Below are 14,189 nucleotides of genomic sequence, written 5' to 3' on the forward strand. Positions count from 1 at the left end.
CCGGTCATGCTGTAACCAGTCCCGCGCCTAATTTTATATTTTACTAATTTTCTCTAAAATCATGAAAATTACCCAATTTCATGTATTTTCACATGATTTTATCAAAAATAATAAAATTAGGGAAAGGTGTCGCGGGACCGAGCACCAGCCGGCCGTCCATGCCTTTGCCATGGCCGGTCCCACACCTCACGTCCCCATTATTTTAGAATGCGAAATTGGGGGATATAAAAAGTAATTGGGGGATAGAAAGAAAGACAAAAACTGGATCCATATATCAAATCAAGGTCACACCTTATCTAATTATTTTTTTAATTCCTAATCTACCCCTCACTAATCGTGTCTAATGGTTAATTATAATTAGTAAAGTTAATAGGTTCGTTTGATGATGATTAGTATAAGTCAGTAACGTTAAATTTGTTGATCCAACAACATTAAATCAAGATATTATGATCATGAAGGTTTAGGTGAAGAACCAACCCAAGAAAGTAAACAAGTTGAACATACAAGTACTCCAATTACCCATGTATAGGTATTAATGTATTGAAATTTAATTTTTTTTTCATTGAATCCGCCATTGTTACGCCTGAAAAACTCAGTGCCGGCATGGTAGAAGTATTATCGAGTATGCCGGTTGTGGTTCCGGCATGGTCGATTCCCAAATGAACCATGCCGGTTTGAGGAAAAAAATATACAGAAAAAATCTATCTGAAATAGCAAGTTCCGGCATGGTTATTCAGAATGAATACCATGCCGAAACTCAAAACCGGCATGGTTATTCAGGATGAATACCATGCCGAAACTCAAAACCGGCATGGTTATTCAGGATGAATACCATGCCGGAACTCAAAACCGGCATGGTTTTCATCCTGAATAACTATGCCGGTTTTGAGTTCCGGCATGGTATTCATCATGAATAACCATGCTGGCATGGTCTTCATCATTTCCGACATGGTATTCATCACTTCCGGCATGGTCTTCATCAATTCCGGCATGGTCTTCATCATTTCCGACATAGTATTCATCACTTCCGGCATAGTCTTCATCACTTCCGAATGTTAAAAAAAAATTCGTAAAAAACAGATTAATAAGAGGTGAAGATGGAAATGGGGGATATGATTTTGTTTTTTTTATTTTAAGTTTTTTAATTTTTATTTTGAGGGAAGGATGTTTTAGTATTTTCGCACCAAAAATCACCCCTTAGCGGACACCATGGGTTGGGGGAAGTAATCAATATACCCCAATTACTTTTTTTACCTCCCAATTAATCGTTCTTATTTTATTATTTCCTCTCAAATTATGAAAATTCCTTGATTTCATGAATTTCCCCTAAAATTACCTAATTTCATGTATTTCTCCCTAAAATCACATGATTTTATCAAAAAATAATAAAATTAGGAAAAGGTGTCACGGGACCGAGCACCAGCCGTTCGTGCCTTAGACGTGGCCGGTCCCACACCTCATGTACCATTATTTTATTATTTCCTCTCAAATTATGAAAGTTCCTTGATTTCATGAATTTTTCCCAAAAATTACCTAATTTCATGTATTTTCTCTAAAATCATAGAAAATATCAAAAATTACGGAAAACTTGTGGGACCAGGCTCTAGCCGACCGGCCATGCCCTAGCCGGTCCCACACGCCAGTATTTTATTATTATTTGGTGTTTTGTTTCCTGATTTCATGAAAACTCCCTGATTTCAACAAAATATATTAAGTTTTCAACAAATCCCTTTGATTTTATGAAAATTATCTAAAATCATCAAAATTACATAAAATTGGGAAGAGCACCTTGGGACCCGCGCCTATTGGTTGGCTGGCCATGACGCTCCCATTTCCTATTTTATATTTAATTTATATCTCTCATCTCATGGAAGTTCCCTAATTTTATCAAACTCTTCAGTTTCATGGAATTTCCCTCAAATCAGAGAAAATACATAAAATCACATAAAACTGGGAAAAGCATGTGGGACTTCGTCTATCAGTCGGCCGTCCATGCCCTAGTTGTGGCCGGTCCCACACCTTGTAATTCCCTGTTTTATTTATTAGTTACATCATCTCATGTATTTTTGCCAGTTTCAGCAAAACCATGGATTTTGCATATTTTCTCCAAATGTTGCTCAAACGTGCAACAGAAAATATCGAAATTCTCAGGACTGAAGCGCGAACACTATGGTGACATGGGCACATCCCCTTGACCGACCAAGGGTGACCCCGAGGCTTGCAAAAAGCTGGTCCCGCGTGCTTTGATGATTTTAACCTAATTTGCTCAGCTGCTCATATTAGGTTCAAACTTTTTCCAAACAATTGGAAGTTTTTTCAAATGACCATCTATTGGTCCCACGGCCACCAAGAGCCGGTCCCATGACCTCTTGGCCGGTCCCTCATCTTTTCTACATCAAGTTTTATTATTTGTCGCTCACACGAGCATTATTTTAATAAATGATTAAACCAGCATTTAATCATTATTTTATCAATTGATCCTCAAGAGACTTTAGTATTTTTGCTCATTCGAGCATCCAGGCGTTATATGGTGAACCCGTCATCCCATATAGCCGGTTCCATGTTGATTTGCAATAAATCATCATTTCGGTAAAATTAGGGTTTTGAATCCAGAACTCTGTAGAAACGTGATTTTGAGCAGATTCGAACACTCTGATAATTTTATATTGATTCCATGATTAACATTCATATTTATTTTGCTCGACCTAGCAGTCAGTAACTTAAATTAATATTTTATTTGGTCAAGCTACCAACAATTCATCAAACTAGCAATATTTTCTCGAACTAGCAATATTCGCTCGAACCGGCAATATTTGTCAAGAATATTAGTTCAACTATCGATATTCAACAATTCAGCAACATAATTTTGCTCGTCTTAGGTTATAATAATACCTCGTCTCAGCAGACATGTTAAATTCATGAGTTTCAGAATATTGGCTCATCATGTTCAACTCAGCGCTACATGGACTCATCGTCCCATAAAGTCAGCAATTGACTCCACAATCACGAGATTTCAATCGTGTCACATGGGGGGATATTAACTAGGGTTTTGGTCTGGCGGTCTACGGCATGTGTGTTCATCCATGATGAGAATGTGAGCAAGTAGTGCAATCAGTTGGAAGAGTCGAAAAAGTAGTGGGTGGAAAGTTAACCAAGTCTCCGCACGATGAGTAATTGGTTTTAACACGATTTACCCATTTCCCACTCTCTATTCCAGCAACTGTCACACTTCATGGGATCATGGTGTTTTCAATTCCGGCATTATAAAATGTCTCTGAATCCTGATTGAAAGAACAAGGTTTTTCGAACACTCGAACAAGATTCGCCTAAACGAGCAATTTCTTATCAAAGTTCATACAGAAAATCTTTCGTCTACACGAACTCACAGAAATCACTCTCAATTGGGCAAAATTCAATCATTCAGAGCATTCTTACGCTGAATTCACATCACACCTACAATCTCATATCACCATTGATCTCACACATTTATCAGCTTCCCTCTTACAGATCAACCCATCCTCTCTTGTGATTGAATTAACTCTGGAACGGCCATTGTTCTTGGTATAGGACGGGGTTCTACAGATTGATCTCTCGAACTTAAAGCACTCCCTTCTTGAAGTACATCTGTGTGGGGTTCAACATTTCGCTCGGTTCAGGGAGTCTCCACATCGGTCGACTCTTCAATTCCATAAAAACCAGTAAATCGTTTTTCCCCATTGTTAGAGCATATCTCGGTAAATCTCGCATGCGTTGCTATCTCAAGCATGTTTGTCAATGTTAGTGGTCAAAACTATAAGTCTTGATTTCTAGTCTATTATAGCTAAGTCTCAGACTAGGTTAGAAGGTGTAGTTGACCTCAAGGACTTCATGGCGATTCATCATACAAGAAGAAGAACTACTCAAGAAACCGGTGAACTTCTCGACAAAAAGGTATCTGGAGACTTGAACTCATCTGTCACTCCAAAGTCTATCTATTTTATCTCCTACTTCTTGAGACGAAAGTCGTATGCTATATATATAGAGTATGATCATACACATTACATTTCGAGCTGAGTATATCTCTCTTATCTATATCTCGAAATGTGTGTTGGTAAAGCGTTTCGCTTCGACCATTGTTTTCTTTACGTAGTGACGAAAGTCCTGAATGTTTCAATCACTTTGAAAATTGCTTTGACGAGAAATAGTGTAACAACTATATAACGTCCTCTAAGAATGTTTCAATGATTGAAATAAGAGTTTAGATTACATAACCGTGATATCCTTGAACCGAAGTTGTCCAACTTTGTTGATCAAGAGAAATCGGCAGGGTTGTGGAATTGGCTTGGCAAGTCCGCGAACCTAATTCGCGAACCCAGTCCGCGAACAGGCGGAAGTTCTCATCCCCTTAATTTCTGCTGGGATTTCCAATATAACTCGTTTGCTGATAAGTCCGCAAACTGGAGGAAGTTCTCGACCGTGAATTTCTGCTGAGTTTGGAAAACTCAACCGATGTACTTAAGTCCGCGAACTTGTTTGTGAGCTTAAGTGGTTATGATCTAAAGATGATTTGTGAACATAGATATTAAATTATCAAGGAATGCTTTGTGCAAACCGTGGCTATAATGTTCATGAACCGATTCAATCGAATCGAATCATTTTTGTTTCAATTGTGTCTTGTGTAGTTACATAAGATCTCATAGAAATTGAACGACTCTTTAACTAGTTCGTGTGAGCCATATGAACTAGTTATGGTGAAGGAGAAAATGGTTGGTATGAAACACTCATATGGTTAACCTTTGGTTACTGTATTGAACCAACATACACGTACACGTTTGGGCACGATTTTCACAAACCCAGTAAACGCGTATGGTATTGTGTGTGACAAGATAAAGATTTCGATCTAACGGTTGAGAAATATTAGCTTGAATCTAAATCAGGTTTTCATCTGACGGTGGATATGGTTTGCTTAGTACCTAAGGCGAAACCCTGATATGAAGACTATATATAGGAGACATCTAGCAAGGGGAAAAACAAATCCCCACACGTCTGTGTGCTACTAGTGCTCTCGCTAGAGTCGATATCCATTAACTATTGAGTTTCTTCTCTAAACTCGAGTTAACGACTTAATGACTTCATTGGGATTGTGAAGCCAGACCGATACTTCTTTATCGTAGTTGTGTGATCTGATCTTTCATCTTCTATCGTACGAGTACAATCTTTGATTGGCTTGAGATCGTGAGAGTTCTCCGATAGGCAAGATAAAGTAATCACAAACATCTTCGTCTCTCTGTTTGTGATTCCTCGACAAACCGCCTGTGTAGTCAGGAAGGATTGTTTGAGTAAGTGATTGATTAATCTAGGATGTTCTTAGGGAATATAAGATCGGATTATCAATTGGTTTCTGATTCACCTAGATTGAAAAATCAAAAGACGAAACAGATTTAGGGTTTATCTGTGGGAGACATATTTATCCTCTTTGATAGACTTTTCTGTGGGAGACAGATTTGTTTGTTGTTAAGCCTGCGATTGTGTTCGTAGCAACTCTTAGTTGTGGGTGAGATCAGCTAAGGGATTCAAGTGCGCAGCATCCTGTTGGGATCAGAGACGTAGGAGCATAACTGTACCTTGTATCAGTGGGAGATTGATAGGGGTTCAACTATAGGCCAGTCCGAAGTTAGTTGTAGTAGGCTAATGTCTGTAGCGGCTTAATACAGTGTGTGTTCAATCTGGACTAGGTCCTGGGGTTTTTCTGCATTTGCGGTTTCCTCGTTAACAAAATCTCTGGTGTCTGTGTTATTTCTTTTTCGCATTATATTTGTTTATATAATAGAAATAATACAGGTTGTGCGTTAGATCTAATCAATTGGAAATCCAACCTTTGGTTGTTGATTGATATTGATTGATCCTTGGATATTTGTCTTTGGTACCGTCCAAGTTTATCTCTCTCTAATCAAGACTCGCAGTTTGCTTTGGTAAGAATTAGATTGAGAGATAGAGATATTGACTCCTTGAGACACTATATTCTAGATTGAGTCTGACTGTCTAGTTGATTTTCTAGTAGAATGTTTCGGAGATTGTTCATACAGATTGCTAAACGAAATATTGGGTGGTGTTGTTAGACCCCCGCTTTTTCACCCATCTACATTACCGAACTACACGTGTCTACCAAGGTTCTATCTATCGCCCATTCATCTGAAAATTTCACTTCCGCACTTCTTTCTTTTCGTGCTGCAGTTACTGTAACTACCAAAGGATCTGTGTGACTTAAGTTTTCTTCTGGTATCTCCTCTGCTGTAAATTTATCTTCTGCTTTTCCCAATCCTTCAAGGGAGATAGCTTTTCTACCGTCATAATTTTCTTTCCTTCAAAATCTCGCTTGTGTATTTTCCCTGTGATTCCTTCATGGAAATCATTGACCATATATTGTTTTGGTTATAAGGTTACACCGTAATTTTTTGCTACCTGCTCTTGCTTTGATGATTTGGATCGTTTCTACTTTTTCGTCTCTTATTGTAGCACCTTTTGGATTTTTGTAATTGCTCTTTTATTGGATTTGTTCACGCATTTGCTGTTTGTTTTTGTTTGATTCTTCTATTCTTGCTGATTTAACAATTTTATGCTTCTTTCTTCTTAAGATGAGATCTTCCTTTTGTATCAAATCTCTTCTTAATGAAGAATCACCTATCACCTCAGATTTGCTTTTCAATTAGATTCAGCAACAGGGATAATCACTCCGAGTTGTTTTCTAGCGCCAATATGTAGTTGCAGGAAATCCTACAACCACACCCTTAATGAAATCTATAGAACAATTCAAGTAATCATCATAAAATTCATAAAAACATCTATTAGATTTTTAATTTGAATACAAAATAATAAGAAAACTCTATCTTGGAGAACAAACAATCTTTCTCTCTCCGAAATTCCTCGTCTCAACTCTCCCAAAAGATCCCTCCAATACAAGGCCGCTCAGTTCCTTATATAAGGATTTACATAGTGGATGACAGCTAATAAAGCCCTTATTTTCGGATCTGGCGTGTGTCATTGACTCTTTTCGCACGTGCTCTATAATATTGCATGGTTCTTCACACTTTTCTCGTGACTAAGCTGACGTCATCTGCTGCGTCATTCTGAATTTACTGTATGCGGTTGTCTTCGCTCAGGCCTGATGGTCGTTATTTCGCATGTCTAATAAGTGTGCGGTATTTTACTCCTACAACATACTATATTCAAGGCATTCAAGACATGCTATATTTCTAGATGAACTCTTGAAGGCATACTTCCACCATCATTTCTAAACAGCCGTTTTTTAACTTTTACAACCCATTAGGTTAGACCAAGTTGATTAGAATATATTCAACCGGCGAGGTACAACCTGGCGATTCCAGGTTCTTTAAAATTTGATTAAATTTATATATTTCTTCATAATATAATCAGCCAGATTGAATGGACCTCGCCAACCTAGTCGATTGACTCGATTCTAAAGAACATTTTTACCACTATCAAAAATACATAATCCTTCCACAATGTATTAATTAAGCAATTAATGCATCCAATTCCTTAAATCCAAGCTTCCAATTCCTTGATGTGGATAGGCAGGCCAAATGTTTCTTTAGAAATGAGAACGTGCTCGCACACTGAGCATTACCCAATTCCTTTCTTGCTATGACATCATTCAGCAAGTACTTCTGATATAAATATGAGCAAGTGCTTTTTATTTAAATGTAGTTTGAATTCCAATCTCTGAATCAAGCATGCACGTCTCTCTCTCTCGCCATGAAAACTAGTTCAAGTTTATCGGGTAGTGCTTTCTGTATGCTATAAATAGAAGGACTGTTTGCATAGAGATCTCATTAATAGGGAGAGTGTTATTGTGACAAAGTTTTTTTTTGTGATCCATAAGAGTTTCAGTTAAGTTTTTTAAGAGAACCAAAAATGGCAAAAGGTTTTTCCATCACTAAGATTTTCTCTCAGGTCTTTCTTATAGTCCTGATAATAATTATATCTTCTGCAGGTAAGTATATAGCTCCATTATAAATCATATGATTATCTACTCCATTTATTTATTTATTTTAATTTTGCCTGATAATTTCCAATATTTTGGGTGAAGGCACGCAAGGATTTATAGGAGGTATCTTTGATGTTGTATTTGGAAGGCGTTCGCCTCCGTCGGCGCAAGTAGTAGTCCAGCAGCCTCACCCACTTGCCTATCCCTATGTGCCAGGTATCGTTGTCGATCCTAATCCTTACTATGCGCAACCACAAGTGGTAAAGCCAGGCGTCGTTGTCGATCCTAATCCTTAACAAACCGTGAGTTTAGACAAAATAAAAACCGCCAAGACACAGACTAAACCCGATTTTAAATTTGTTTAAATCCACGGTTGGTTTAGAACCACTGTTTTAAATTTGTTCAAACCCGGTTTTAAATTAAGAGCTGCTCGCAATTTCGTGACTGATTTCACAAGAGCCATTTCTAAATGAGAAGTAGGTTGTTATGTTGTGATGATAGATTCATTTCCGTCGAGAAGTAGGTTGTTATGTTATTAGGATAGAATAGCGAATCGAATGTTCGCCCTATCCAAGGCAAGTACACACCATTTTTCAGGTATGTTATACCCTTTTTCTGAGACATCTTACCCTGCAAAGCTAGCTAATTAAACACTAATCAATCACCTTATTATTAGTCTAAATGTACATTATGGCAATCCTAATTAAGAAGTTCTTTCCAAGTGTGGCGCGGATCAACTTCATTTCATTGAGAATCCGGCCCCGTAACAAAGAAGCGATGCAATGAGGACGGATATTAAAGTTACTCTTGTAGGCATTCTTCCTCCATCTTTCCTCAGCACCATGGCTTCATAAATAGGCAAAGAATTTACCAGCACAAATCCACTTAAAAACAACTGGACGAACATTTCTTCCAGTTTTCCATCCATAAATATCACCCTCACCATCCCAAAACTAAATGAAGCTAAACTGATCAATGCAAATGTTGATAGGCTCACGAAAAATGGCGATTCTACTCCAAAGTAGAATATTTCTTGGTCGTATCTTTTTTGTTGTTCATTGTCGATGACTTTGCTTGTAAGGCTGAAATCTGGAGCAGAGATACCGATTTGGTTTAATGTGAATTCTATAAATGAAAAGATGAAACATGTTGCTCCTCGAATCAACCACATTCTTTGCTCGTTCCACCATTTTTTGAAATTTATATTATATACGTAATAACTCTCGATAAGGTCTTGGATATATGTTGCTGAAAAGAGGTAGGCATATACGTAAAACCATAGATCACAGACCTGCATCGAATATACATATTAGTAGAGTACAGATAACATGTAGTTAGTAATGGTAGTAGAAAAATGATGCACTGTTTTTACATAATGCAATAAACCAATTCTAGATAGAGATGAATACCTTGGGAAACAAAATATATGTCGTGTATAAGGCAAAGCTGCGGAAGAAGACCATATATGAAAATAGGGATAGCCCATATAGGCCAAAATGCATAAAAACCATACGCCATACCCATAAGTAGGGATCGATTTCTTGTACCAAATGTGAATGGGCAGTACTTTGAGAACCCAACCTCAATCAATCCAACTGACCATCGTTTTACTTGAATTAATGAATCATTTAAGCTGATTGGGAAATCTCCCAGAAATGCTGGAGTCTTCGGGTTGCAAAATATTGATCGCCATCCTTCACATTGCATGCGATAACCCGTAAAAAAGTCTTCAACCAGGGATCCGTATCTGAAACCCAAAGTTCTTCCCCAGTTTGTTCCTTGTTCATAGTTGCAATCTGCAACTTTATTAGCTGCTTCCAAAATTAGTTTTGAACTTATTGTTTTTCTCTCCAAACCACTTTCGTCCTTGTTAAATCCAGGGAATATGTTTACTTTTGGTTGAGTTGGGCCACCATAAAATGCTTTTAGATTGATGAAAGGACCGGTGCCAACATAATTCGTAGTACCAATCCCATCTAACCCTTCAGGATTTATTATGAACGGCCTCGTAACCTCATTGTTATAGATATCAGTTGGATTAATAATCCCTCTGTATCGTTGTGGAAACTGAACAAAAGCAGTTTTTGAGCCTTCATTAGGGTCTAGCAGATGGCATAGTGCCAACCGCGGAGCTTGATGATTATTACAGTACATGTCACAGTCAAGGCTCAGAACAACTGGTGCGCTACTCATAACCGCTGATACACGTATCTTCATTAAATTAATCAAGGAATTTTATTAGCCAGAATATATACACATGAGAGGGTGTTTTTGCTTTAAGCATGGTTTCATTTACTTACCAATGCATTCAGAGCACCCGCCTTGAAATTGTGGTGAATATGTTTACTTTTCTCCCGAGAGAGGTAGATTAAATTGGGTAGAGATATCCCGGAGATATCAACATCCTTAGAGCTTTCCATGAGCACCTTATGATCAAATCTTAATTTCATAAAATTACTGTCCAAGATATATATCGGCAACTGACTTCATAAACTATGCATACATAATGAAAAATACCTGAATGACTGTAGGATGATGTTGGCGAGTAAATTCATTTACTCTCCATTTATGGAAAACTTGTCTCTCTTCCTCATTAACGATATCATCATCTACGTATCCTTGCTCCATAACTTGATCTACCTTCCTTCTCATTTCCTCGTATAACCTCTGCAAGGAAATGATGGCCCGAAATTTTAAACTTTTATGATAGGAAAATAAATAAATGTAGTAGCTCTCTTAATTAGAAACCAAAAAACGTATTTTTTTATTTTTTTATGAAACAAAAAGATTTTATTGATCAGAAAAACTAAGTTGTTATATGAGAAGCATCTACATATAACTGATTTCTAATTTCTAGTGGTAAATAATCACTCCAATTATCACAAATTCTATCAACTCTAGCTAGTATCTGCAATCTTATTTCTCTCTTAATAAATGTAGTAGCTCTCTTAATTAGAAACCAAAAGAAGTACGATTAGAATAGTTTGTAGTCCACCAAATTTGATAAGTAAGAAGAAGCACAAGAGCAACAATATTCTTTACCATTTTCAGGCCCATGAATACAGTAAATGGAGTGGTAGAGATCCAGTACCAGCATGGACCAAAATGGTTTGTTTCCACATTATGTCATGTATTGTTTGGGTGGGACCCTTTTTTGGATTGAAATGTAGGCAGGGACTAGGACTAATTCGACCATTAGTCAGGTCCCCATTGAGGTATTTTATTAGGGCGACTCCTATTCCTACAGTGTGGTTCATAAAAAAACATCCACAAATACAAGGATTATCACTCTTTATTTTTGAACAACAAAACCTATCATGGCATAAAAGGTTGAGACCTAGTTTACTATCTCACAGATCTTTGGAGGACCAGTTGGAGATCACATAAATTGAGAGGTTGAATAAACCTCTCATATATACTAATTGCTCATGTGTGGTCAAATGTTCAACTGCCTTAACTCGCTAGTTCAAGATTCTATTTTAATATAGATTGATTTCCACTACGTGCAACCTGTTTGTTTGCAGCTGACTCGACGCCTGGATCTGAGTCAACTCCTGATCGGGCCGAGTCAGCAGTCAACCCGTTTATTTTCCATTTTGAGTAAGATCTGACTCGACCTCTGACTCAGACATAACCCCTAACTTGGATCCATTTGAGTCAGGTAACAAAATACCCCTGACTCATGGGACCAAATCCCTGATTCACATATTTTTGAGTCAGATTAGTCAGATCTGACTCAAAACAAACATATTGAGTCAGATCCAGATGACTCAGGTGATTTCACTCTGATCCAGATGACTCAGATCTAGACGAATCAAATAAATCAGGAGTAAACAAACATGGTGGTAGTAGTGATCATGGTCCCGAACTCCCAAAATAAGTGTCCTAAACAAAAGGGCACACTGAGAAGCTAGCAAATACTATTCAACTATATATACGCTGATCACTAATATTTAACAAATATTATATTATGGTGGAACAACCCCCTTGTATGATTCTCTGAATCATGGAGAAAAAGGTCTACTTTTCACACAAATTATGACCACTTTATAAAATTTGCAATAGAGAGAAATATAGAGACAGATTTGACCTTCATTTTTTGGAAATCCTCTTGAGAATCAAGCTGAAGATGAGCAGAATCATGCTGTTTGAGAACCACTTTAGGGCATCTCTTACTGAGATTATGCTTCCTGCAAAACGGCAACCAGTGTTTGGCGAACTTAGCTCCTTGCATCAACGCAAAAAGAGTCATTTGAGATCCCCCATCATCAGAAACATAAACGGAAATCTTGTTTGGAGGATAATCAAATGATAATACAGATAAAGCCGTATTCACAACTTCCATTGGAGGTTCTTTGTATGGATCGGCTGTACAGATGAATACATCCAAAGCGGGAAGATCCTCTTCTTTTACAAGTTTTGACAGATTCTCCGGGTATACTTTTCTACGAATCGGACGCCATCGAAAAGCTTGAGATGTAATCCACATGAAAGACAGAACTAAATCAGAAATCAAGAGTAAGATTGACGGCAGTAAATTATTTGAATGGAATATGAGAGTAGTTAAGTGATGATAGAATAGAGCTATGATTCCACATAGATAAATGAACATGAAAACACGAGTTGGTTTAGTTCTTGGATGAACTTCATAACTATTTAGAGGATAAACAGAGTTTTTCTCTCCTCTGTTTTCCATTCTCTCAGTCTCTCACTCACTCTGCTTTCCTCTCCTCTGTTTCTAAATCTACTCCATAATCTCTATCGACGGTTATTTATTTAAATCTCTGGATGATGAGTTTCAGATTGATTTAGATACGGTAGGTGTGGGCCAGATTGAAAATGAAACTATAGTATTCGTCTTTGAATGCAGCTGATCCGAGGTCCATTATTAATATCATGAATCCATGATGATGTCCTGTTGGAATATATGACACATATATTAGCTACCAAGTGATCGAGGTGGTCAGTTAATTTACGTGCGGATATATGAAGAAGATATTTTACAAAACCAAGTCATGTAGAAGATCATTTAATCTAGCTGGTAAATCTTGTATGCTAGCTGGATAAGTTTAAGTTACCTAGTCAAAACAGTTTGTTAGTCTAGGTTTCCCGTTTCTTCAATCCTATAAATAGGATTCATCTTGTAAATGTAAACTATCCCAGAATCATAAAACTCTGGAGATCAATAATCCAATTCACCCTACGGGGTTCTGTCAGTGGACGTAGGCGTCAGTGCCGAACCACTTTAATTTATGTCTTCTTTATTTGTGTTTGATCTTTGTGCTCAATCGATGATCCGTCTCTATGATACCCATAATTTATTATGGTATCAGAGCGGGGAGATCCGCTCATATGCTTCCGCTATCTATCTTTTTGGTTATCAGATTTATTTTCTCATAGTTTATGGGTATCACATTACTTTTTGGTGTTGTCTTATTCACGTTACTGTACAATTCGTCAACGTATGCTTTTGAGTCTATGCAGTATTACACATATCCCTTTTGGGTTTCAATGGAACTATGGAAGACCATGCACAAATACAGTTTTGGAAGTTCCATTTTTCAGTCTTTCAACGCCAGCAAAAGGACTCCATCTTCGAAATTCTTGCCAAAGTCCACAAAGATGTTGCATTACTACTGACTATTCTTGTTCTGTTACTTGGTCAAGAACAGTAGATCTAAATCCGAGTATCTCGTTCCTTTTTCGGATATCTCAAAACTTTAGAAAATAATCCCATAATATTTTGAGTGTCGCAATTTACGCAACGTTTTAGTCTGTGACTATGCTAAACCTTTGGATGTCGTTATCTCTAAAGTCAAGCAATCAAGAAGATTGTTTTCCCATCGATATATCAGTCTTTGTCGATGGCATAAGTTTTTTTTTCAGTCTAATTTACATACTTGGATCACAACCCTTGTCCAGGTTAAGTTATCTATAACTATTCTTCTGTATTATTTTGATACGGTTACATCCATTATCAATCATGTAGCAAATCATAAATTCTCTTTTTCTTCTTTTCTGAGAATTTATTTCCGAAAATATCTCTGATTTTCGAGAATATCCTGCCATATATATGGTAGCCTCTTTCCTTCGTTTGGTAATCTATTTTACATTAAATATTTTCTCTAGTTTTTTGAAAATATACTAGTATGATCTTTCCGATCTCATATCCAACACCAGTTTTCATTCACGAAAACTCTCAGAG

General features: G+C 37.3%; 1 protein-coding gene across 1 annotated transcript; it reads right to left on the minus strand.

The window, feature by feature from the left end:
- Positions 1 to 9,409: 9,409 nt before the first annotated feature.
- LOC113278759 (cellulose synthase-like protein G2) lies at positions 9,410 to 12,894 on the minus strand (the record flags this gene model as incomplete). The annotated part of the gene is made up of 4 exons (XM_026527534.1): positions 12,075 to 12,894; positions 10,502 to 10,651; positions 10,285 to 10,410; positions 9,410 to 10,195 (listed from the first exon to the last, which is right to left on the minus strand). Coding segments are annotated over exons 1-4 (1,668 nt in total), but the record flags the coding sequence as incomplete, so codon positions are not given.
- Between the last annotated feature and the right edge of the window lie 1,295 nt (positions 12,895 to 14,189).

The sequence above is a fragment of the Papaver somniferum genome, chromosome 1 (assembly GCF_003573695.1).
Source record: "Papaver somniferum cultivar HN1 chromosome 1, ASM357369v1, whole genome shotgun sequence".
Lineage (NCBI taxonomy): Eukaryota > Viridiplantae > Streptophyta > Magnoliopsida > Ranunculales > Papaveraceae > Papaver > Papaver somniferum.